This window comes from Neolamprologus multifasciatus, chromosome 16 (genome assembly GCF_963576455.1).
Source record: "Neolamprologus multifasciatus chromosome 16, fNeoMul1.2, whole genome shotgun sequence".
Classification (NCBI taxonomy): Eukaryota; Metazoa; Chordata; class Actinopteri; order Cichliformes; family Cichlidae; genus Neolamprologus; species Neolamprologus multifasciatus.
In genome coordinates this window covers 17,491,357-17,517,634 of record NC_140454.1, presented here as the reverse complement: position 1 = coordinate 17,517,634, position 26,278 = coordinate 17,491,357, and the positions used below count along the sequence as shown (strand labels likewise).

At 38.6% G+C, this 26,278-nt stretch overlaps 4 protein-coding genes across 7 annotated transcripts in view; all 4 read left to right on the top strand.

Annotated features, from left to right (window-relative positions):
• LOC146500616 (FERM and PDZ domain-containing protein 4-like) overlaps positions 1 to 10,288 on the top strand; it is a 35,429-nt gene extending 25,141 nt beyond the window's left edge. For all 4 annotated transcript variants that reach the window (XM_085136600.1, XM_085136601.1, XM_085136602.1 and 1 more), the window contains 11 exons: positions 51 to 158; positions 527 to 658; positions 1,098 to 1,217; positions 1,371 to 1,507; positions 1,830 to 1,956; positions 2,196 to 2,285; positions 2,394 to 2,576; positions 2,749 to 2,881; positions 2,968 to 3,930; positions 5,776 to 6,981; positions 8,516 to 10,288. In XM_085136600.1, coding sequence (XP_084992726.1) covers positions 51 to 158; positions 527 to 658; positions 1,098 to 1,217; positions 1,371 to 1,507; positions 1,830 to 1,956; positions 2,196 to 2,285; positions 2,394 to 2,576; positions 2,749 to 2,881; positions 2,968 to 3,930; positions 5,776 to 6,981; positions 8,516 to 9,771 — 4,455 coding nt within the window. In that variant the 3' untranslated portion in view covers positions 9,772 to 10,288. The remainder of the gene's footprint in view (positions 1 to 50; positions 159 to 526; positions 659 to 1,097; positions 1,218 to 1,370; positions 1,508 to 1,829; positions 1,957 to 2,195; positions 2,286 to 2,393; positions 2,577 to 2,748; positions 2,882 to 2,967; positions 3,931 to 5,775; positions 6,982 to 8,515) is intronic.
• Positions 10,289 to 10,410: 122 nt separating this feature from the next.
• LOC146500615 (toll-like receptor 7) lies at positions 10,411 to 15,187 on the top strand. The gene is made up of 2 exons (XM_085136605.1): positions 10,411 to 11,767; positions 12,039 to 15,187. Exons 1-2 carry the CDS (start codon positions 11,753 to 11,755, stop codon positions 15,183 to 15,185), a joined length of 3,162 nt encoding a protein of 1,053 aa, XP_084992731.1. The 5' UTR covers positions 10,411 to 11,752; the 3' UTR covers positions 15,186 to 15,187.
• Positions 15,188 to 15,633: 446 nt separating this feature from the next.
• Positions 15,634 to 20,883, top strand: LOC146500614 (toll-like receptor 8). The gene is made up of 2 exons (XM_085136607.1): positions 15,634 to 15,746; positions 17,585 to 20,883. Exons 1-2 carry the CDS (start codon positions 15,744 to 15,746, stop codon positions 20,690 to 20,692), a joined length of 3,111 nt encoding a protein of 1,036 aa, XP_084992733.1. The 5' UTR covers positions 15,634 to 15,743; the 3' UTR covers positions 20,693 to 20,883.
• Positions 20,884 to 20,976: 93 nt separating this feature from the next.
• On the top strand, positions 20,977 to 25,680 carry LOC146500613 (toll-like receptor 8). The gene is made up of 2 exons (XM_085136608.1): positions 20,977 to 21,932; positions 22,580 to 25,680. Exon 2 carries the CDS (start codon positions 23,836 to 23,838, stop codon positions 25,678 to 25,680), a length of 1,845 nt encoding a protein of 614 aa, XP_084992734.1. The 5' UTR covers positions 20,977 to 21,932; positions 22,580 to 23,835.
• The last annotated feature ends 598 nt before the right edge of the window (positions 25,681 to 26,278 follow it).

Sequence of the window (26,278 nt, the reverse complement as noted above, 5' to 3'; positions counted from 1 at the left end):
CTTAGAAAAAGTCAAATCTGTTAATCACGTATGTTATATTATATCCTCAGGAAACTGTGAAGGACAACTCCCTTCTTTTCATGCCAAATGTTCTGAAGGTGTACCTGGAAAACGGGCAAACTAAATCATTTAAATTTGACAGCACCACATCCATTAAGGTAGGTACTGGAACAGCGCCCCTTCACTATGAAATGCCGTTGCGTAACCTTAAGTGATGTTCATTTTAAATATTGAATGTACATTATAAAGTGGAAAATCCTCTCTTCAGCACAGCCTTCAAAACCTTTCAAGTGAAAGTATGATTCCAAGCAGAAAATGTATTTTAATTAGCTCTTTTTCCTTTTTCCCCAAATTATTTCTCTTCTACTTCAGTTAAAAATTCTGATTGTTCAATAATGCTCATGTTTTTTGCATGAGCTAAGCTGTGAAAATGATCTATAGTTATGACACTGAGTTGCGCATGGGAAAGCTGCTGCATCTGCAGAGTTTGCTTGTTGTATTAACCGTGACATTGTCTATATGACAGGACGTCATTTTGACCCTGCAAGAAAAGCTATCTATTAAGAGCATCGAGCACTTCTCTCTGATGCTCGAGCAGAGAGCTGAGGGATCTGCCAGCAAACTCATGCTCCTGCATGAGCAGGAGATGCTAACTCAGGTGAGACGGGTGCCATTAAACAGAGCGTCAGTACACAGTCCAAAGTGTATCTCTTTTATAAGTTAAAAATAAAGATGATAAAACAATCCTAGAAAAGAAATTGCAACACTTATATTTGTATTGATTTAACAAAATGTCTTCATTTGGTCAACTTCATAGTCTTTACACCAAACTAAGCTAAGCTAAACAGCTCCTGGCTCCACTTAAATATTTTACGTATAGCTATAAGAATGTTTTTGACCAAAGTCTTTGACAAAGACATACTTAACTTTTTCAAAAATGTTAAACTATTAATTAAATGACTGTAAATGTTACATAGTACCCTATTTAATTTTATTTTTTGCATGGAATGGATTTTTTCACGTGTACTTATCTGAAAGTACAACAATAAGCACTTAATGACTAATAGGACCTTCCTTATCTCTGACTTGTCCTCTAGGTGACGCAGAGGCCAGGGTCCCACAAAATGAAGTGCTTTTTTCGGATCACTTTTGTCCCAAAGGATCCCGTAGACCTGCTTAGAAGAGATGCAGTAGCATTTGAGTACCTATATGTTCAGGTAAATATCAGGAGATACACATAATACATAATAATTAGATTGAATTAAACATTATTTACATTATTTTAGACAATATTAGGGCCTTGTTTAAGCATAACGACAAGTGTGACTGAAGTGTAACCTCTCCTTGACTGTGTCTTCTATCTTCTCCAGAGCTGTAATGATGTGGTATTAGAGAGATTTGGGTCAGAGCTGAAATACGACATGGCTCTCCGTCTGGCTGCTCTGCAGATGTATATACTAACCATCAATACCAAACAGTCCCAGAAAGTGTCCCTGAAATATATTGAGTAAGTAGATTGGGTTTTACATATGTCTTCACTGGAATCAACTACATGTCATCTAATTGAAAGCCTATTTTGCTTCTACCAGCTGTAACGCACACTTAAACTTAAGCCCATTCAAACAATAAAATGATATAATGACCTCACAAGCACTGCTACAACATCAAAAGATACATCTCTGGTTAGATGATCATTTTGACTGCACCCTATCCATAAACTCGCGCACCGCCTCTGGGTAAATCAATCACAGGAAAAGAATGATTAATTGACTGTTTGTCGTAGTGAATGAGTGACCTTTTTTTTCGTTTTTGTTTTTGCACATCTGCAGGAAGGAGTGGGGTCTGGCGCTGTTCCTGCCTCCCGCAGTGCTGTCTAGCATGAAAGAAAAAAACATCAAAAAAGCTCTCACTCACATCCTCAAGACCAACCAAAATCTGGTGCCGCCTGGTAAAAAGGTAGACCGTGCTTCTGCTTTCCTCTTTTTGTCTATTCTCTGCAAGTGTATGGCTATTCATCTTCCTCTTTTCCTTGTACCAGATCTGACTCTTGGCTTCCACCTAGTGGAGTATTAATACTTGAAATAAATCATTTGGGGCTGTTGTGTAGATCAGACAGTGTTGCACTTTTTTTTAACCTAACTAATTTAAGCATTTTTTGCTTGTGCCTTATACTATTTATTTTTTACTCCGTTCAGCTAACTGCTTTGCAAGCAAAGGTCCACTATCTAAAGTATCTCAGTGATTTGAGGCTTTATGGAGGACGCGTCTTTAAATCAACACTAGTCGTGAGTAAAACGTTCTTGTCACCTCTCACTGGTTTCACCCTGTTCCACATTGTGCTAATTTACATAACGGCAGTGGTCGTTACGGTGCCTCCTTCTTCCTCTTTACAGCAAGGCGAGAAGCACACAGAAGTAACTTTGCTGGTGGGGCCGAAATATGGCATCAGTCATGTGATTAACACCAAAACCAACTTGGTGGCTCTTTTGGCAGACTTTAGTCATGTCAACCGCATTGAGATGTACACAGAAGATGAAAACCGGGTTCGAGTGGAACTACATGTTCTGGATGTAAAGGTTAACAAAATTTTTGCCTCTTTAAAAGGAGAACAATATGTTGTTTCACAAATACTTTCTGCTTTAACCCTAACAACAGCAAGCCTGCTCTGCAGTCATTATAATCTCATTTTACCACCAACAAGTGCCATTTATTTTATTCCCTTTGTCTGATTGTGTGCATCTTTCACAGCCCATCACTCTCCTAATGGAGTCTGTTGACGCAATGAATCTGGCCTGTTTGACTGCTGGCTACTACAGATTACTGGTGGACTCTCGACGCTCCATCTTCAACGTGGCCAAAAACACTGACAGCATGGAAACAAGTATGCCTAAAACTGATCACAAGATGACTCATCAGAATTGGGTGTTTTTATATAGACTTGTATCAAGTCTTGCTTCCTCTTTGCAGGTCACGCCACGAGAGTAAAGCAGAACTACCAACCCATTGAGTGTACATATAGCACACCCCACAAAGGAGGCGAGGACAGAAACAACCAGAGATGCAGCCAAGAATATTCTGACCTAGAGTGCGATTACCTCGATCATGGCAGATGTGAAGGCCAGCCAGTCTACATAACTGAGATCCACCAACCCCAGCACTCAATTCACCATGCAGAGAGAGTGGAGTGCTGCAGGGTCTCATGTTCCCAAACATATATGAATGTCCCGAGACCCAAACCCCAAGACTCCTCCAGGAGTGCAAAGGTGTCCTTCATTTTTGGAGACCCACCCTTGGACAGCGTAAACCCCCAAAATCTGGGCTACCAGAGACTGATGGATGAAGGCCCAGAGATTTTAGACAATCACAGCCCCATGTACAGGCGTCTCGAGGATGACTATAGGATGATAGAGGATGGGTATCAGTACTCTACCAAAATCTTTGGTCCTTCTGAATGCATCGAGGAGCCACTGCTGCATGATATCTGCTACGCTGAGACAACAGATGACGCAGAGGACGAGGATGACATCAGCTGTGAGGAAGACATGGTGATGAGTGACATTGACAAGCCTACGTTGCTCTCGCTCTCAGGGTCCAGCGATGACATCATTGACTTGACCTCCCTCCCTCCCCCACCGGAGGGTAATGACGAGGAGGACAATGACGTACTGCTGCACTCTCTTAACATGGCCATTGCTGCTCCTCCTCCTGGTTTCAGGGACAGCTCTGATGAGGAGGAGCAGCAGGGGGCTGGGATAAGGGCCCAGGGGGCCTGCAATGATATCCCAGTGTCCCTCATAGATTCAGTACCCACCCATGGAGCAGAGGGGCCCGGGAAGCCACTGGATGATGCAGTGGTATCCACCTTACAGGCACTCGAAGCCCTTGCTGCATCTGAAGAACAGAGTCCAGCACAGTCAGAGAGTAGCACAGGTTCTCCTTATACTATTGTAACATTCATCCATTAACATTACACATGTTCCAGCCATTCGTTTTGATTTATTGGTCTTTTTTTTTTTCAATAAAGCCCATTTTGTTCTATGTTTCCATTTGTGAGTATTTCTTCATTCATTTGAGAAAGAAAAAAGACATTTGTGTTCATTATTGTGTCAGTTTGAGATTCATTCCTGTTTTGTGGACCCATTTGTTTTCACAACTGCACAGTACACAGCGTGAAAGCTTTGTTGGTTATTAGAAATAACAGAAAATAGATCATCTTAAATAACCGTCTATAGACGTCACCAAAATTATTGGTACCCTCAAATGTAAAGACGTTTTTTTTTAATCAGTCGAGACTGGCAAATATATATATATATATTTAAGTCAGCAGTTTCTTTTTTTGGCAGGAACTTTTTGCAGCCTTAACACTTCTCAGCAGTTAGTTTCAATTTCTGTTCCTGTTCTCTTAGGTTTCACAGGTGCTTTCCTTCAGTTGTTTATTTTATCTGTGGATGTTCAATCAGCTTACCATCAGGACTCTCAGCAGGCCGCTTTAGAACAACCTAATATTTCATTCTCTTTTATGTTTTACTTTTAGATGCATGTTTTTGAGCCATTGTGCCTTCGAAAAGCCATGACCTGGGACTGAGACAGAGCTCTCTGATACTGCTACAGCTAATGTTTTGCTCCTAAAAGCCTCAATAATCTGCTTTTTTAAATTTGTGTCAACATAACCTGTCATGCTAGATGTAACAAAGCAGCCTCATATCAAATGTCTGCACTGGACCCTTTCCCATACCTCACAATGATGATGGTGCTTTTTTTTTTCTTTTAAAGCCTCATCGTTTCTTTTGTGAAAGCTGTAATTTACTTCCATTTGTCTAAAGGAAATCCCCTCGGAAACAGTATGACTCGGCATCACTTAGAAGCGTTTTAGCAGGTTCCATGTATTTAAGTTTCTCTTTCAGAAATGGGGCTTTCCTGGGTATTCTTCCGTGATCCCCCACTTTCAGTTAGAAAATCATTTACATTTGACCAGATACCATTTTACCTGGAAGACAGCTTGTATGTATTTTAAGTTTTCTGTGGTTTCTCACCCACCATACAGACTACTCCTTCTGTTGAGTCGGTTTTCCACCTGCTGCCTGGTTCAGGGTGATTGGCTACAGTCCCATAGATCTTAAAGTTATTAATAATAATTCCAGCGTGACATTAACCTGCTTGGAAACAGTCTGGTAGTCATTGCCTATACTGACACAGTCATTCGTGTCTCATCTGACCATTTTCAAAAGTGCTATAAAGCATCAAACTCTGAAAACTCAAGTATATGCTTACAATATAAATATATTGCAGAATTCCAACAATTTTAATTTTAAGGGGTATCAATAATTTTGTCATTTTTAAAAAAATATTTTTAGAATTTTAAAAAAGCATTTTTCACATGACAAAAAAATACATGCAGATGTGTATATTTTTATAATTCCTGTTCTGTTTTGGGATTAACTCATGTCTTTATTGTTTGAATGATTGATTGATTGACTGATGTGTGATTGATTGAATTGATTTATTTATTTTTTAATTTACTTTCTTACTTAGTTTTTAATTAGATGCATAACCGACACTTGAATATTTTAAAGACTCTTATGTGGAATGTTGTTGTTTAATGATTTATATTTATTAGTAAATGTGTTATTCCTGAGTTAACATTAGCTATCATTTACACGGTAATTTACACTATCATCCGTATAATTATTTGTTACTCTCTTGCCAATCTGTGATATATTCCATTTGCCTCAAATGAATTTCTTAACGGGGTTTTTGTCTTTCTTTTGTACACAGGTGTAGAAATATCGAGAGCATTTAGTCCGGATTCTTCTGATTCTGGCAATGAGACCAACTCCTCCGAGATGACAGAGAGCTCTGAGCTGGCCACTGCTCAGAGACACTCAGAGAACCACCTGAGAATGCATGTAGCCATGGCAGAAGGATACCATGCCATGAGTGAGGAAAAGACAGAGGTGAGTGTGCCCAGTGACGGTGGAGCAGGAGCTATGCAGTACAAACCCCAGGAGCAACAGGAGGAGGAGGCAAAATCCTCCTCTGTCACCTCCTCACAGATATTTCACTCGAATGGCGGCGAGATGGAGCCGGAGACAATGGAAATAAAATCCGTGAGTGAATACTTCACTAAGATGCACATTGGCTCCCTAATGAACAGACAGAGAGGAAAACAGAGAGAGACTGAGAGCAGAATCCAGGGAGAGTCCTGCGATTCTGACAAATCAAACACGGCTTCTCAAGACTCAGTGAAGGAGGAGCTCCCTCATCTTGTTGGGAAATATAACGCTTTCACTGTGAGAGATTCCTATTACATGAACCAACTTGATCTGGGGCGAACTCATTTTAAAGACAGGCATCAAAAATGGCAGCAGAGAGTGCCTGGAAACAAAATGGCTGAGAATCTTGCTCCAGAATGTGTGAGTGACTCACAGGCTTCCCACGCAGACAGGTTGACAGCAAAGGGAGAGAAGCAGGACTTAGATGAAAGAAGCCAACAGTTAAATGCCCATCTCATCTCCCCATCCAAAGGGCCCGTCCCTGCACAGGGCGACGCTGCTTCACAGGATAATGAGCAGCAGCAAACGAAGCTTCCACAGTCGGAGCCAGATGTCTCACGGTTATATGAATACCACGTGAGCAAGCGGATGTCATCAATTCAAAGTGAAGGCATTCATTCTCTCCAAAGCTCGCAGTGTTCCTCAATAGATGCAGGCTGTAGCACAGGGAGCAGCAGCTGTGTCACCCCTATGGACTCTCCCCTTTGTGCCACAGACAATATGCATGTGCTGTCTGAATCTTCGCTCAAGGGGCCGAGTTATGTCACTGCGGAGGAGAAGGCTTATGGGGCCCACGGGCAAGGGAAGGTCAGCCACCCCATGGACCCCACCCTGCTGAGGAAGATCCATGCAGCTACCAGTGCTGAGCCTGGGTTTGGAATTACACGGGACAGCAGTCACAGAATGCCCAAGATAAAAGAAACCACAGGTAAACTTAAACAGGAGGGTGAACCTCTAATCTGTAACCTGGTAAGATCAACATTTAAGACAGTTCATCAAAACAGGCAAATCTAAGGTTGAGAATTTGTTTGAAATCCTCAGGTTACACAAATTACCAAAATAGCAAACAAAACTTTGCCTGACTTACTTTCAAGGCAGATGCCTATAGATAGATTTTGCTTTTATGTCAGTGATATCTTTTTCTACCCCTCATCTGTATAACCAGAAGGGAATAACACACACAGCACTAAAAGATTGCAGTATATACATTTAACAAGAAGCAGTCTTACCAGTGTCTGACAATACAGGACTTCTGGGTCACTGCAAGTTTTTAATAACTTTCCCCAAACATATTTGACAAAATAGTTTGCCTTTTACTGTGATGACACTCTTTGACTCTGCATATCCGCTCAACTGTGATGACAGTCTGCTTCATGTGCTGCAGTCATTGCTGAAATTATGGAGTCAGAACAAACTTGGGTGACTTGACACCAAATTTCTGTGGGCATCTTTTCGGCAGTATTCACGTCAGTCCACTGGACAACACACATGCTGACATTGATGTAATTGTGATATTCCATAACAGCCCAAGATATCAGTCAGGATGATCTATTAAAAACTAAACTGGATAGTCCGCAGGCCTTTAAAGGCTTTCCATGGAAATACATATGAGATTTTACAGTATTTTTTAATACAAACACTGATATCTGTGAACTGCTTGGTGTTATATGCACTTGCTGATTTTAATTTTCCTTTTAGACATTTATTATGGCTATGAGAACAACACACATAATCTATTTTGCCTGTACTTTGGACTGCAAAATATAAAGATGTCTCAAAATTTAGGAAATTTGAGAATCAGATCAATAAGCATAGCTACATACAAGCAGAGGTTAAAGGATAAATACGTTGTTGTTTTTATGTGTTTGAAATTACTTGCCAATATACATTGCACTTTTTTCTTAAATGAACCACTCGACATATTGGGTATTAATCTTATTCGCTTTCCGCTTGCAGTAACATTACAACTGATACTACTCGTATATCTGTTGCTTCACATCGCTTTGTTGGCTTAGCTTACCGTAAAGATCGGAGACAAGGAGAAAGTATGAATACATCTATAAGTTATTGTCCTAAATGTTACCTCTTGACTTTCTGCACTTTGTACAGCTTCATCAAACAAGAAACAAAGTATTAATGTAAGCTAAGTTTTTCATGATTGCTCATAAGTACATTTTGTTGCCTTTGGACTGAGCTTGGTGACCCAATTTCCTTGTCTCCAAAGTCTTTTGCGATGCTAAGCTAACTAGCTGTTATGATATTCTCATATGGACTAGATTGATAATATGTCTCTATAACATTTTCCATCAGTTACACCAGGATTAAGAGATTCCTTCTTAATTGTGCACTATATGTCTTTTCTATCACTGGAACCAATAATACAGTGAGACTGAAGAACATTGTGTTAATGTTAAGGTAGATGCTTAACAGTTTTCTTTGTTTTCCTACTACCCCTAGTGTAGCTTGCACACAGCTGAAGAAGGCTGGGAAAGAGTCATCTTTAGCTCTCTGTAATGAGACCAGTATCACCATCACAATCATGTCACCTTCATCATTACAAAGTAGCACAGAGCCCAAAGGCCTAACACAGGCCAGCCCTGAGCCTGACCCACACACCCTGGCTTTTCCCTCAAGCGGATCTTCATGTGACCCAACAACAGGCAGCCTCCGGAAGCTGCGCAGGGTTCGGATGCTCAGGAGGAGCTGGAGTACCTTAATGCCAGGTTCCAGGAGCTTAGAAGTACTGTTTGAAAAGACCAAAGCCATACTTACAGGGAAGAATGATAGTCAGAATTTGCAGTTTCAAGATCCCCCAAAAGAGCAGATGACATTTTCTGCCAAAACCTTACCCACAAGCTTGTCCCAAGGTTCGGTTGCCTGTAATTCAACTGGTGAACAGCTGCTAAGAGGAGCCTCTCTGTTGATGCCCGAGCAAACAGCACCGAGGCTGGATACAGGTGCATGGAAGTGCCGTGGGCCGTTCAGTCACTGCTTCCTCAGGAGAAAGTCGAACACTCATGCCGGTGATGAAGATGGAGAGATAACCTCACATGATCTGCACTTTGACAGCTCAGTTTCTTTCTATGGCAAGGAAAACACTATCTTGAGAAACTACAAAGCTGAATGGAGCAAAATGGCCTCATATATGAAGAACATGAGCCTCAAAGATCGGCTTGCTTACATTAACTCAATGAAAGGAAAAACCTACAGCCTTCACACGGGGTTCGGGGTTGCACGGAAGGATGCCTTAGAGATGATTGGTGTGTTGCGTTCAAGTGTAGGCCACCCTTCCAGAATTGCCATGCCTGAGGTCAGCGAGGCTGACATCGAAACGTTCGCCCAGCTGCTTCTCATGCAGGCCAAAGTGCTGAGCAGCGCCTGCAGTCAGATGGCGATGGAGTATAGTAGCCCAGAAGAGCTGCTGCTCACGCTGACGCATAGCTTCCACACTCTGTGCTGCCTAACGCAAGCCTGCATGTCACTAGTAGAAGGCCTGAGCACTGACAGTGAACGGCGCGAGGTGGTAGCCAAGGTGGATGAGGTCGTCATGAACTATGTGTGTCTTCTGAAAGCTGCTGAGGCAGCTTCAGGAGGCTCCCCCGGTGACCAAAGTGTGAATGCATTGTCACATTATTCTGCCACCATGTCTGCTATTCTAAATACACTAACTCACTCACTGAACACACTGCTAAACAAAAAAACTGTTATTTTGTCTTGATTATTGATTTCAAAGCCATACATAAGAGACATGGGTTTAACAACCAATGTGAACTGCTGTGAAAAAAAAATTAAAAAACTTGCCTTGTGTATACAGTATTTTATTATGTAAAGAAAATATATGATTATATGAATAATTAAAGTTTTAAATAGATTATATTAAGGCCTATATTAAAAAGCATATGACTCTCTTCTCAAATATATTATCTAATATTACTTCATAGGGATTATTTTCAGGATTTATTGGTTTTATTGACAGATTAACATGTAGATTGACACAAACTTATTAGTATTGTGTTTATAACTTGTAAAAAAGTACACAGCTAAAGAAATGCATACACTATATAAAGCTCTAAACAAATCGCTGCACAGGACAAGAGATGATAAAGCTGAAGTAACGCGTACAATATTTTCATTTGCTTGAGTCACTTAATTTAATGAATACTTTACACATAAACACTGAGTACTTTCCTGTTATTTTTGTCAATGTCATTAAAGAAATTAAAACTTTTTAAAAAGTATGAACTGTTTTGTTGTCTGTTTCTGTTTCACCCTGCTCACTCACAGTTTTGGTCATTACCAATCTCTCGGCTACAAAAGTTTGTTACTGAAGTTTCATACAATAAAGCGTCTTTATTTAGTTTGGAAACTGTGTTCAATAATTAATTTTTTTCTACTTTTCGCTCAAGCTTTAGTGGTGAAAGTGCTTTTTGCATTAAAGATGATGATGGCCTATTTCACTTACAGTACAGGGCTGGAAAGAATGTTTTTGCACAGCTTGAGAATGAGTGTAGTCACTGTGCATTATTGTATGCATCTGAGTCAAACGAAAAAGACAACAGCTCAGTGAGGCTATAAGCATAAAGGTGCTTAAATGCCACCATAGTGAACTCCTGGTCAAAATTGACCTGATGATGCTCACTGATCACTTCAATTTAGGATGACATGCATGTTTATACTTGTTTTATGGCAAATAACCATCTGAACTTAAATTGCCAACCTAGTGAGCAATGAATTGAAAAAACATTAAACCAATCCATCTGTCCATCCATTGCTCAAACCATGTTCTAAACCACTTATCCAGCTCAGAGTGTTTACGCCAAACCATTTGAAATATATATATAGAGAGATATTTCACAGGATACATGGAAATTTTAAAATGTTAGTTGTGCTTAAGGAAAATACAGATAATGATTGAAGTTGATCTCTGCTTCAAATGTTTAAAGCACTTCATCTGTAGTTCTCAAGACATTTTTCTATAAACCCAAATTTAACAAGAGGTATGCTGACCAACAGGAATTCCCAGTATTGCTAGAATAGGTGTAGTAAATCACACCATTTCACTGTAAAGACAGACAGCTAAACAGGCTAGCTACTGTAAATCGGTAGGAACTGTACCTAAAACCACTGAACATTTTTATTTATCTTAAATTTGGGCAGGTGAGACTGAATGTTAGTCATATAGTCACAGATAACAAAAAAAAATATTCTGCTTGATGTTAAAATAACTTCACCACCATGTACAGTGGTAAAACCCAAACCACACCACAGGTTTCATTTTCCCCTAAAACGTAATGAGAAATGAAACTCTTCCTTTCACTGGTTTCAGTTGAATAATAACTTGTAACTCATCCAGCTGTGTTTTATAATACCATGGAAAATCTACCATACACCAAGAGTCAGAGTATTAAACTTGCTGTATCTTATTAAAGGCACCTCTTTACAGTAATAATAACATAAATGCACCAATAAGCCTTTTCACGATGTAGTAAAAGATGAAATATTTGGATGTTTGTGGTTTGTAAGAAAGTAGGAAGTGATGCTGGCTAATTCTACACACACTAGGCTAACACAGACACCTGTTACTTTCATTAACCACCTCAGGAATGTTTGTCAGTGTTATACTTCTTTCAGTACTCCATCGAACCTGACAAGACAAGTCAGAGCTGGACTCTTTTTTTTTTTGTTTTCTCACATAAATAATGTTTCTCCACCTGGTGAGTATGATTTTTATATATACTATAGTAACAGAATTCATAAGCTGTCAAATGTAGTTTGGCTTAGAAGTGCTGTTAACTGTTGAGAAGTAGAAAATCAAATGCGAGAGAATGCTATTTCCTAATTGTACAGTAAAGTAAAGTATAATATGCTGGCCATGCTTACTAAAGTTGCTGATTTTAGCATCCCTTGTTATGATTTGCATTTATAATGTGCTGTTACAGTATTATTAGATTTCCACTAGCAGACCTTTCTCATGTTTCCGTGCAGATGTGTGTGGCACTGCTCACCCTGTGGTCTTGTCTGCCTATTTTGGCAACTGGCATCTATTACCCGAAAACTCTGCCATGTGATGTTAACGAGATTAACAATGGGAGTGAAGTGAAGGTCGACTGCACTGAGAGAAGCCTCAAAAAAATCCCCCATGGAATCCCGAGAGACACTACAAACTTGACGCTCACCATCAACCATATTCCGAGTCTAAACTCCACCTCCTTTTACGGTTTGGAGAACTTGACTGAGATTGACATGAGGTGCAACTGTGTGCCCATCAAAATCGGACCCAAGGACAAGATGTGCCTGAAGAGTGTGACAATTGAGGAAAATACTTTCAGCAGATTGAGCAATCTGCGAGCGCTGTATCTAGATGGCAATCAGCTCTACAGTATACCTAAAGGCCTGCCTTCAAATCTGATCCTTCTGAGCTTGGAAGTGAATCATATTTATTATCTTTCTAAAGCAAACCTCTCTGAGCTTAGAAATGTTGAGGTGCTTTACCTTGGTCAAAACTGTTATTTTCGTAACCCCTGCAATGATTCCTATGATATAGAAGACGATGCATTTTTACAGTTTAACAATTTAAAATTGCTATCTCTTAAATCAAATAACTTGTCTTTCATTCCACATCAGCTACCCACTACTCTGAAGGAGCTGTATCTCTATAACAATAACATTCAAGAAGTCACTGATGAAGACTTTAAAAATTTAACTAACCTTGAGATTCTAGACATTAGCGGAAACTGCCCCCGGTGTTACAACGCTCCTTTTCCATGTAGCCCATGTCCCAATAATGCGCCATTGAAAATCAGCAAGACAGCTTTTAAAATGCTGACCAAACTAAAAACATTACGGCTGCATAGCAACTCCCTTACAAGTGTGCCTTTTGAATGGTTTGACACCACAACTGAGCTCAGAGTGCTGGACCTCTCATCAAACTTTTTAGCAAGGGAGCTAGAAATCACTGTTTTCCCAGAATTCCTGGGTAAACTAGAAGAACTGGACCTTTCATTCAACTACGAGCTTCAGAAGTACCCTCAAACACTGAGACTGAGTTGCAGTTTCTCCTCTCTGAAGTCTCTCAAGATTTTCAGAATGAAAGGTTTTGTGTTTCAGCAGTTAACTACAGAGAGTATTTCTCATTTAAAACCTCTACCGAACCTGGAGGTTGTAGATTTGGGTACAAACTTCATTAAAATGACAAAGCTTAGTATTCTGATGGAATTGAAAAGCTTTAAAATAATCAGCCTGTCTGACAACAAAATATCATCTCCCTCTGATGGCCGAGATGCACTTGGTTTGTCCGGAGGAGTAACCTCGGACTGGTCTCCGATGTCTTCCGCTGCTGAGTACCAAAACAAAGAAGTGAGAGAGATTCATTATTTCAGATATGATGAGTATGCACGAAGCTGCAAATACAAGGACAAGGAACTTGGAGTTATTACATCCTTCGTCAAAAAAGAATGCAGTCAGTTTGGCAAAACCCTGGACGTCAGCAGAAACAATATATTCTTCCTGCATTCACGATTTTTAAACCTTACAGAACTAAGATGCCTCAATCTGTCTGGAAATGCAATGAGTCAAAGTCTGAATGGTTCTGAATTTACTTACCTGGCTAATTTACAATATCTGGACTTCTCATGGAACCGTTTGGACCTGCTCTACTCTACCGCATTCCAAGAGCTGAAAAATCTGGTCATCTTGGATATAAGTAACAACAACCACTATTTTGAATCAGAAGGTCTGACTCACATGCTTAATTTCACTAGGAATTTAAAAAACCTCAAGGTACTCCTGATGAATCACAACAAGATCTCTACTTCCACTAACACAGAGCTGGAGAGTCAATCCCTAGAAAGGTTAGAGTTCAGAGATAATCGGTTAGATGTACTGTGGCGAGATGGGAACACCAGATATCTCAACTATTTTAAGAATTTAGTTAATCTGACTGTCCTTGACATCTCCCATAACAACCTCCCCTTTATCCCATCGGACGTATTCAGTGGTCTACCAGAGAAGCTATCTGAGCTGTATATCAAAAACAACAAACTAAAATCCTTTAACTGGAAGAAACTGCAACTTCTACACTCATTGCAAGTCTTGGATCTCAGTGGAAACAGCTTGACTACTGTTCCAGATGTGTTATCAAACTGCACCACATCTCTTGAGAAACTAATTTTATACAAAAACCAAATCCTAAAGCTCACACCAGATTTCCTCAAGGGTGCCTACCACTTGAAATATCTAGACCTGAGTTCTAATCACATCCAGTACATTGAAAAATCCAGCCTTCCAGATGATGTTCTTAATCATATGGACATGTTACTTCTGCACAAAAACAGATTCTTGTGCACTTGCAATGCCACCTGGTTTGTCACATGGCTCAACAGGACTACAGTAACCATACCTAGATTGGGCACGGATGTTACCTGCGTTGCCCCAGGGGCACAAAGAGGTCGTCCAGTCATCTCAGTGGACCTTTTGGCCTGCCAGCACCACTACCTGTCAATCATCCTCTCCACCCTAATGACTTCCCTTGTCCTCATCTTGGTCACGCTGTCCATCTCCAGCCATCTCTTCCTGTGGGATGTCTGGTACATCTACCATTTCTGCAGGGCCAAGCTCAAAGGCTACCGCCGCCTGTATTCCCAGAGCGCTGTTTACGATGCCTTTGTGATCTATGATAAGGAGGATCCTGCAGTATCAGAGTGGGTGACGAAGGAAATGTGCGCTCATCTTGAGGAGTGTGGAGACCGTCGACTGACGCTTTGTCTTGAGGACCGGGATTGGATGCCCGGATGCCCCCTGATTGACAATCTCTCTCAAAGCATCCACAGGAGCAAGAGGACTGTGTTTATTCTCACCAAAACATACATCAAAGGGGGAAACTTCAAGATGGCATTCTACATGGCTCACCAAAGGCTAATGGAGGAAAAAAATGATGTTATAGTGCTTATTTTCTTAGAGAAAGTGCCTTGCAATTCAAAGTACTTGAGATTACGAAAGAGGCTGTATAAGAGGTCTGTGCTAGAGTGGCCAACAAATCCTCAAGCCCAGCCATACTTTTGGTTCAGCCTGAGGAGTGTATTAGCAACCGAAGGTCACAAACAATACAACAATCTCTTCAAAGAGACACTGTAAAGAGAACAATATGCTGGAAAATGCAGTTTCTTCTCTCTAGATTGCTTTAAATGTACTCCTGTATATGAATTATTATATGTGAATACTGAACTGTTGTAATGTGAGCAGTTTTATTATTAATGAAATATTAATAATTAATGATGTGCTAATTTTAAACTCTGTATTCAAATTATTTGGGAAATTCATTGGCACTCTTTGCGATGCCAGTGGGGGATTCTCAGACTCAGTTGGCAATGAAATGCAACATACCATGAAAGAAGGAAATGAAACAAATGTATTTGTTCAATTCACACGCTGCTCCCTCCCACAGCTCATTCTGCTGTGTACAACAGTCCCCTTCCTTATTTTGATGGGTGTATGTGAGCATGCAGAGATGTTTAAACGGCTAATTTGACTTGATGATATACAAGACATGCACCTTATAGATTTTTAGCAACTTTTTGGGGGGTTTTTTTGTTTCTTTTTTTTTGTTTTTTGTCTTTTAACCACTACCACTTATTTTTAAATGGTAGAGGAGAAAATCTGAATTCATTCAGGGATTAATACAGTACAGGCGCAATGGTAAGTTACTGAGTGTGTGTATAGTTACTTTTAACTTACTTATCAGAATAATCTGATTTTCTGCATTCTGATGTTATCTTTGATGATTTTGACATTTTATGATTTTGTGCCAAAACCTTGTATAGATATATCTGACTCCAAAAACCCAGACTGATCATTTTATTGTGTGTTTTGCTTTGAAATCTGTTTTGCTTGTTTGGAAATGTGTTGACATATTCAATTAAAAGGTATAATAAAACTTGCCAGCCGTTGTGTAGAAAAACATCATGGCATCGTTATCATATTCATCATTATCGGCATTTTATTTGACTTGTTTTAGAAATCAGCACTTGGCGATCTTGAGAACACAAGCTATGAAGCCACATTTTATCTTAAACTGTCAAAGATACATTTAGCAATCAAGACTTTCTTTTCAGTAGCACTTTATAATAATGTCACACTATTAAGCATTATTACGGTGCTAGTAAAGTATTAGCAAGTGCTTAATTCATCATTTATACATCATTGCTCTTCTGTTGGACATGGTGAAATCATGTACAGCTATAATTGCTACATAGCTGCTAATAGTAATCATAATCAAAGTAGTGATAATATACCTGTATTTATAAATGGCATAACAGGAGAACTGATGCTATATAAATGATGAATTAACCACTTGGTAAAACCTTAGTTATACCTTAATAATGCTTAATAATGTGACATTATTTTAAAGTGATGCCCCTTTTTTTAGGTATTTCAATTCAATAAATTACACAGCTATAATGAAGACATGGGACAAATGCATTTAGAAAATTTATGGGATACTGTATGTCACTTATCTCTAAGTATGTGACGTGCTCCCATGAAAAGTACCTTAACAACAACCTGAAAGATTTTATGTATCTCCTATTTTTAAAATTCTTTCTAGGCTGGTTATTGTAATATTACATACTAATAATGATACATTTTACATGTATCGTTTTACATTTCATACCCCTTACTTCTTGCTGTTTTGATAAGTATAAGAAAGAACAAGATGTATTTTTCTTACTAGACTTCCAACCTACTGCCACCTGCTGCAAACAGAACATGTTTACAATTTTTTCAAGATTGCTTTACAATATCAGTGTCTTTTCCCTAGCTGATATTTTAACATGTCAAAACAGGAAAAGCAGTGGTGTAATAAATAACTGTAATAACATTAATAAGGGCTCTATTCGGTTTAGGTATATACAGTTTAGGTCAGTAGACAAAAAAGTTTCACAAAAAGTTTGGAAACCAGTAATGCACAGAAAAAATTCCATAGATTTTTATCCATTAATATGTCACATAAGGAGTGAATAGAGTGAAGTCGAGGAGAAGTGCTCACTGCATCACAGGAAGGTCCACAGATGTCCGAGGCTGGTAGGGATGAGGGAATGAATTCGGGTCAACCTTTAAAAACTGTCAGTAGATATATTAACAATGTAATATTAATACACTTTGCTTTTTGGGAAGTCTCGTAATCCATTACCTGAAAATGAGTTATGAAGTCACATATTTATTGCAAATTTTTTAAATTTTAATTTATCAATCTGAGACTTTTAGTCACATCTAAAATATAAGCTTTAAAGCAATTCTAAAAGCAAACCTAATCTGCAGACCAATATCACTGTACATTGTGAACCTCTAATTGACATGATAAAAGTGTTATAGTAATATAATATATAACAGTATATATAGTACAAATAGTGTTCTTTGTCTTATATACATATCTATTTTTTTTACCACAATAATCATGAAAAAGTGTTATCATTTTGTAGAGGCCTTTTATAAGCTTAAGGTTCTTTCATTCAACTGATTCCATCATATTTCCACAGATTACCAAATGCTGGATGCTGTTGTTCTATCTGTGTTACCATTATGAGATCATGCCAGCTGCATTTACACCTACCTGGATGACTCGGCAGTTCCCTTGTGATGTCATATCCAACAAAACATCAAATACAGTCAAATTTGACTGTAAAGGCCGCCATCTAGAGGAAGTACCAGAAGGGATAACCAGTAATGCCACACATCTCGACTTATCAGAAAATTTTATTAAGAGTATTAAAGATGAATCATTTTCTAAACTGACAAATCTGACTCAGCTCAATCTCAAGTGGGCAAACAAATCCAAGGACGGTTATGGATGCAGACTATTGAACATTTCTGCAAAGGCTTTCAAAAATCTCACAAAAATCAAGCAACTACAACTGAGCGGCAACTGTCTAACTGAAATTCCACGCAATCTCCCCCACAGTGTGGAAACACTTGAGCTAGAAATTAACAAGATTAGCTTGGATAAATTACATGACAACAGTTTTATTGGTTTAAAAAAATTAACAAACCTGTTTCTATCTAAAAACTGCTACTTCTGGAATCCCTGTGGGAAGTCTGTTGCTATTATGGAAAAACCCTTTCAAATACTGGACAAACTGAATGCTCTGAACTTGTCTTTCAACAACTTAACACACGTTCCTAAAGGACTACCCCAGTCAATTACAATTTTAGATCTGGATTCCAACAAAATAGAGTACATATCTAAAGATGATTTCCAAGAGTTGCCAAATTTAAAAGTCCTTGATATAAAAGGCAACTGTCCAAGATGTCACAATGCTCCGTACCCTTGTGTTCCTTGCCCTAACGGTTCTATTGCCTTACATCCTGATGCATTTCTGAGACAGAGACAGCTGGAGATACTGAACCTGGGAGGAAACTCACTAAATTACCTTGATCCCTCTTGGTTTCAAAGTCTAACAAATCTTAAAGTATTATATCTGGCATTTAATTTTTTACTAAAATCTATAACTGGTGAGGAACCATCTTTTGAGGCATTTAGTTATCTTCACAGGCTAGAAAAACTTGACCTGTCATTCAATTATGCTCTCGGATTGTACCCAGAAAAAATAACACTTTCACAAAACTTTTCAAACCTCAGGTCACTGAAAACTTTGCATTTGGAGGCTTTGGTATTCCAGAGAATTGGACCAGACACACTCACACCTCTGTACAATCTGAAAAATCTATCTGCTTTGAATTTAGGCACTAATTTCATTATTTACAGTAACTCTACTTTATTCAGCCATTTCTCCCACGTAAAAATGATATATCTCTCAGAAAACAGGTTATATCCCACCACAATAGAAAGTCCACCAACTCTAACAGACAGATACAACCAGAATTCAGACCTTTCTATTTCACCGTCCATAACAACTCCTCCAAAAGATTTTAGCTACGAGATATCACACAGGCTAATAAAGCAAGAGTGCTTTGACTCTGGACGAGTGCTCATCCTCAGCTCAAATAATCTGTTCTTCATTTCTCCAAAGCTATTTGAGGGATATGGAAATATTTCATGTCTTAACCTCTCAGGAAATGGATTTTCACAAGCACTTAATGGCACAGAGTTCAAGATGTTGCCTAATCTGACATATCTGGACTTATCCTTCAATAAGGTTGATCTGGCCTATAACAACGCCTTCAAAGAACTAAAGAAATTACAAGTACTAGACCTCAGTTACAATCCACACTATTTTAAAGCATTTGGGGTAACGCTTAATTTAAATTTTACACAAAATCTACCTGTGTTAAGAGTCCTTAATATGAGTCATAACGAGATTTCCACACTGACAACAAAAGAAATGTATAGCAAATCATTAGCAGAACTTATATTTACACACAATAATTTAGGGAAACTTTGGAAAGACAGGGATGGCTCATATAACAAACTTTTCACTAATCTTTCTAATTTGACAGTTTTAGATATATCCTCCAATGACATCGCAAAGATTCCAGATGATGTTTATGAATATTTGCCACATAACCTCACCACACTGCACATAAGTCATAACTCACTCCGAGAATTTAGTTGGGACAAACTGCCTTTTCACCAACTGCAGAGTTTAGACCTGAGCAACAATCGTCTGTCTACTTTAACAACTATTAACTCAAACATCACACAAACTCTGACTTTCCTTGACTTGAGTCATAATCACATTATCAGTGTGGAAAAGTGTTTTTTAAAGAGATTGAAAAGCCTCAAGACTCTCAGCCTTAGACAAAACAAACTTACTATTGTCAATGAAACTACCTTCGAATCAGGACCTGAATTTCAGACTCTGTTCCTACAAGAAAATCCATTTGAGTGTACTTGTGATTTGTTAAACTTCATTTTATGGATAAATGGAAGTAAAGTAAGGATCCCAAGATTGACCACTCAGGTGAATTGTAACACACCAGTGAACTTAAAGGGCCAACCACTGGTAAACTTTGAAACTAACCAGTGTGTAAATTCAAAAAAGGCAAAGCAGATCTACGCTCTAACAACTTCTATCATTATTCTTTTCATGATTGTTTCAACAGTTGCTCACTTATTTTACTGGGATGCTTCCTATGTCCTACACTATATGAAAGCTAAGCTGAAAGGGTACAGATCCTTGAACTCGCCAGATACTATTTATGATGTCTTTGTGACATATGACACAAAAGACCCACAGGTCTCTGAGTGGGTGATGAGCAATCTGCGTTTGCAACTGGAGGAAGAGGGAGACAAGTATCATCCACTGTGTCTGGAAGAGAGGGACTGGCCCCCAGGAGTCCCACTGGTGGACAACCTCACCCAGAGCATCCAGTACAGTCGCAAGACTCTCTTTGTCTTAACAAAGGGCTACGTTAAGACCGGTGCTTTCAAGCTAGCAATGTATCTGGCCCACCAAAGACTGCTGGATGAAAATGTGGATGTGATAGTACTGCTAATGCTGGAGCCTGTCCTGCAGCATTCTCACTTTCTGCGCTTGAGGAAGCGACTGTGCGAGAGCAGTGTTGTAGAGTGGCCGCGAAAAGCAGCCGCAGAGCCCTGGTTTTGGCAAAACCTGCAAAGTGTCTTAAGAGTAGATAATCAAGTGATGTACAACAAGACCTATTCAAAATACTTCACCACCAAGTGAAGAAGGATAATAACATGAGTTTGTTTAAAAACACGTGTGTTATATATAATTTCTCGTTTGGTTTTAAAGTGTTTCTTCTTTGACTGAACTGTTTTTAATAACAGGTTTCCTTATAGTTGCCAAGACAGCATAATGAATCTTTTGTAATGTGTGTGAAGTTCATTAATAAACGAAACCATTTAAAAATGTGAGGCAATTTTACAGTCTACACTCTCGTTTCAAACTTAGAAAAGATCTGTGCTGAGGGACACCAGTACCAGGTTCAACAGTTCCACAAAAGATCAATTTCGAGCAAAATTGACACATCCTAAACTTTACTCCATCACAGAGTTTCCCAGAATCCACACAGTATGACTGGTTAGAACTAGCATGTTCTGTGTTTGCCTGCTATTAAATTATCCACGTGGTGGCAGCAGTGATGCAGTTGCAGCTTGCAAATTAACCCTAAAGTCAATGTCCCACACAGAAACACATCAGTTTGTCAGTAGATATATTAACAATGTAATATTAATACACTTTGCTTTTTTGGAAGTCTCATAATCCATTACATGAAAATGAGTTATGAAGTAGCATATTTATTGCAAATGTAAAAAAATGTAATTTATCAAGCTGACATTTACTCTATCATAACGATCCCTGAATGGTGCTGGCAGTCACGAAGTTTGCAATTTTAGCCATAAAGTCATTGTCCGATTGAAAAATACATCAGTTTGTGAGCAGATGGATTATTAATGTAATATTAATGACTAATACAGTGTTAATTTTAAATTCCATTTTCATTCACACTGTTTTAGAGATTTGACTGGCACTCATTGGTATGCTCACTGGAGATTTTAACGTACAGCTCAGCTGGCAATGAAACTGTGACAATGTTTTGAAAGAGGGAAATGAAACAGATGTAGTTCTTCAATTCATCAGCTTCCTTCTTGGGGACATAACAACATGCTACTTCCTTCACAAAGGCTATCATGTTAACAGTTTCTTACTTCCTTATTTGACTTCAGTTAAAGAGTTTTCTTTAACTGTCTAGAGACAAAGAGCAAAAACTTCAAACAGACTAAATTGTTATAAATTCATGCTTTAAAAGACAAGCAGTGTTTAACTTTACTAAATCTAAAGAAAATAAACTCTAATTTTTAATTTTTTTTTTCAACGAATAACTGAAAGATTTTGAAGTACTGGAGCATGACAAAGGTTTTCCAGATTGTCACTCAGGGAACAATACAATAGGAACACAATGGTAAGTTCTTTTTTATTTTCTCTGTTTAGTAACTTTGATTTTTACTACTCGTAATTTGATCTGTCTTATCTTTGATTATTTTCTAGTTGTTGTGTTTCATAGATTTACTTGACTCCAAAAACCTGGATAGTTTGGGTAATTCAATTTTGGAAGTGGCTTTGCTTTTTTGAAAATGTGTTAGACCATTGCATTAAATTGTACATTAAAAGTGACTCAGAACTGTCTAGAAAAATGCTCCATCATGATTACTCGATCAGTAGATTCCTTCATTTTTAAAAACGAAGTCACATATTTATTGTAAATTTTCAAAGGTAAGCTCAAACTTTTCAATAGGGTCTTTACATCTTGCTAAAGATGTAAAGACCCTATTGAACAAAAGAAAAAAATGTATTGCTTGGCAACAGACACCCAGTTTTGCTCCATGACTATGTGCTGTTCTAGTGTGGGCAGTACCTTATAATGGCTGAGTAGGTAATGTTAATGAAAACAGAGTGTTGGAGAGTTGGTAGCATAACACAGGAGGTCCTGCAGTGGCCTGAGCCTATAGTAGCTTAATTAAGTGATGATTAAGGATCAGTCCAAATAATTTTACCAAAAACAGAAACATAAGGTTATTTCATATAAGGGATTTCATCAATTCTCCACAGATTACCAAATGCTGGATGCTGTTGTTCTGTCTCTGTTGCCATCATGAGATCCTGCCGGCTGCATGTAAACCCACCTGGATGACACGGCAGTTTCCTTGTGATGTCATATCCACCAATACCTCTGAGGTCAAATTTGACTGTAAAGGGCGTCATCTAGAGAAAGTACCAGAAGGAATAACCAGTAATGCCACGGATCTAGACTTATCTGAAAATTTTATTAAGAGTATTAAAGCTGATTCACTTTCTAATCTGCTGAATTTGACTCGGCTCAATCTCAACTTTGCAAACAAGCCCAAGGACGGTTATGGCTGCAGAAAATTGAACATTTCTGCAAATGCTTTCAAAAATCTCACAAAAATCAAGCAACTGGAACTGAGCGGCAACTGTCTGACTGAAATTCCACGCAATCTCCCCCACAGTGTGGAAAAACTTGACCTAAACATTAACAAGATTAGTTTGGATAAATTGAACAATTGTTTTATTGGCTTAAAAAACATAACAAACCTGTTTGTATCTAAAAACTGCTACTTCTGGAATCCCTGTGGGAAGTCTGTTGCTATTATGGAAAAACCCTTTCAAATACTGGACAAACTGCTGGTTCTTGACTTGTCTTACAACAACTTAACACACGTTCCTAAAGGACTACCCCAATCACTAACATCTTTACATATGGATTCCAACAAAATAGAGTACATATCTAAAGATGATTTCCAGGGGTTGCTAAATTTAAAAGTCCTGGATATACAAGGCAACTGTCCAAGATGTCACAATGCTCCGTACCCTTGTGTTCCTTGCCCTAACGGTTCTATTGACATACATCCTGATGCATTTCAAAGACTGACACAGCTTGAGACACTGAACCTGGGAGGAAACTCACTAAATTACCTTGATCCGTTTTGGTTTCAAAGTCTAAAGAATCTTAAAGAATTATTTGTGGCATTTAACTTTTACAAAAAGCTGTAACTGGTAAGGACACACCAGTTAAAGCTTTCAGTTATCTTCACAGGCTAGAAAAACTTGACCTGTCATTCAATTATGCTCTCGGATTGTACCCAGAAAAATTAACACTTTCAAAAGACTTTTCAAACCTCAGGTCACTGAAAACTTTGCATTTGGAGGCTTTGGTATTCCAGAGAATTGGACCAGACACACTCACACCTCTACGCAATCTAAAAAATTTATCTGCTTTGAATTTAGGCACTAACTTCATTATTTATAGCAACTCTACTTTATTCAGCCATTTCTCCCACGTAAAAATGATATATCTCTCAGAAAACAGGTTATATCCCACAACAATAGAAAGTCCACCAACTCTAACAGACAGATACAACCAGAATTCAGACCTTTCTATTTCACCGTCCATAACAACTCCTCCAAAAGATTTTAGCTACGAGATATCACACAGCCTAATAAAGCAAGAGTGCTTTGACTCTGGACGAGTGCTCATCCTCAGCTCAAATAATCTGTTCTTCATTTCTCCAAAGCTATTTGAGGGATATGGAAATATTTCATGTCTCAACCTCTCAGGAAATGGATTTTCACAAGCACTTAATGGCACAGAGTTCAAGATGTTGCCTAATCTGACATATCTGGACTTATCTTTCAATAAGGTTGATCTGGCCTATAACAACGCCTTCAAAGAACTAAAGAAATTACAAGTACTAGACCTCAGTTACAATCCACACTATTTTAAAGCATTTGGGGTAACGCTTAATTTAAATTTTACACAAAATCTACCTGTGTTAAGAGTCCTTAATTTGAGTCATAATGAAATTTCCACACTGACAACAAAAGAAATGTATAGCAAATCATTAGCAGATCTAAGGTTTGCACATAATAATTTAGGGAAACTTTGGAAAGACAGGGATGGCTCATACAAGAAACTTTTCACTAATCTTTCTAATTTGACAGTTTTAGATATATCCTTTAATGGCATTGCAAAGATTCCAGATGATGTTTATGAATATTTGCCACATAACCTCACCACACTGCACATAAGTCATAACTCACTCAGTGATGTTAATTGGGACAAACTGCCTTTCCATCAACTGCAGAGTTTAGACCTGAGCAACAATCGTCTGTCTACTTTAACAACTATTAACTCAAACATCACACAAACTTTGATTTTCCTTGACCTGAGTCATAATCACATTTCCCAAGTGCACGATGTTTTTTTACAGAGTTTGAAAAGCCTCGTGACTCTCAGCCTTAGAAACAACAAACTTACTATTGTCAATGAAACTACCTTCAAATCAGGACCTGAATTTCAGACTTTGTTCCTACAAGGAAATCCATTTGAGTGTACTTGTCATTCCATAGACTTTATTTTGTGGATTGAACAGAGTGATGTAAAGATCCCAAGACTGACCACTCAGGTGACATGTAACACACCAGTGAACCAGAGGAACAAAATACTGATAAGTTTTAACATTAATCAGTGTGTAAATGCGGAACAGGCAAAGCAGATCTACGCTCTAACAACTTCTATCATTATTCTTTTCATGATTGTTTCGACAGTTGCTCACTTATTTTACTGGGATGCTTCCTATGTCCTACACTATATGAAAGCTAAGCTGAAAGGGTACAGATCCTTGAACTCGCCAGATACTATTTATGATGTCTTTGTGACATATGACACAAAAGACCCACAGGTCTCTGAGTGGGTGATGAGCAATCTTCGGGTGCAACTGGAGGAAGAGGGAGACAAGTATCATCCACTGTGTCTGGAAGAGAGGGACTGGCCCCCAGGAGTCCCACTGGTGGACAACCTCACCCAGAGCATCCAGTACAGTCGCAAGACTCTCTTTGTCTTAACAAAGGGCTACGTTAAGACCGGTGCTTTCAAGCTAGCAATGTATCTGGCCCACCAAAGACTGCTGGATGAAAATGTGGATGTGATAGTACTGCTAATGCTGGAGCCTGTCCTGCAGCATTCTCACTTTCTGCGCTTGAGGAAGCGACTGTGCGAGAGCAGTGTTGTAGAGTGGCCGCGAACAGCAGCCGCAGAGCCCTGGTTTTGGCAAAACCTGCAAAGTGTCATAAGAGTAGATAATCAAGTGATGTACAACAAGACCTATTCAAAATACTTCACCACCAAGTGAAGAAGGATAATAACATGAGCTTGTTTTATAACCAGTGCTTTTATATATCATTTCTTGTTTGGTCTTTTTAAAGTGTGTCTTCTTTGACTGAACTGTTTTTAAGAACTACTTTTCTTATAGTTGTCGAGTTATTGACTTATTCAAAATGCTTCACCACCAAGTGAAGAGGGTTAATCATCACTTATCTGCCTGGGACTGATTTGTAATTCTAGTCTGCAGACAATAACATGATCCTGCTTTAAAATCACAGTTCTTTAGAGCAATGCTTATTTGGTTCTTTTAAATGATTTCTTCTTTGTCTGAATCTAATAAGAAAACAATAAAAAACAAATTTTCTTATATTTGCTGAGAAAGCATAATAAATCTTGTGTAATCTGTCTGCAGTGCATTAATAAAAAAATAAAATAAAATGTGTGGCATTTTGCGGATGTAGATTTTATACTCTAGTATCTGGTTTCTATGTTAGAAAACATCTGTGCTGAGGGACACCAGTACCAGGTTTAACAGTTCCACAAAAGAGAAATTTAGTACAAAATTGACAGATCCTAAATTGCAGTCCGTTATTAAAAATCCAAATCGACACAGTATGTGTCATATA

Excerpts from the sequence above, each read along its gene's own strand:
- LOC146500613 (XM_085136608.1), top strand. The coding sequence starts at position 23,836 with ATGATATATCTCTCAGAAAACAGGTTATATCCCACAACAATAGAAAGT.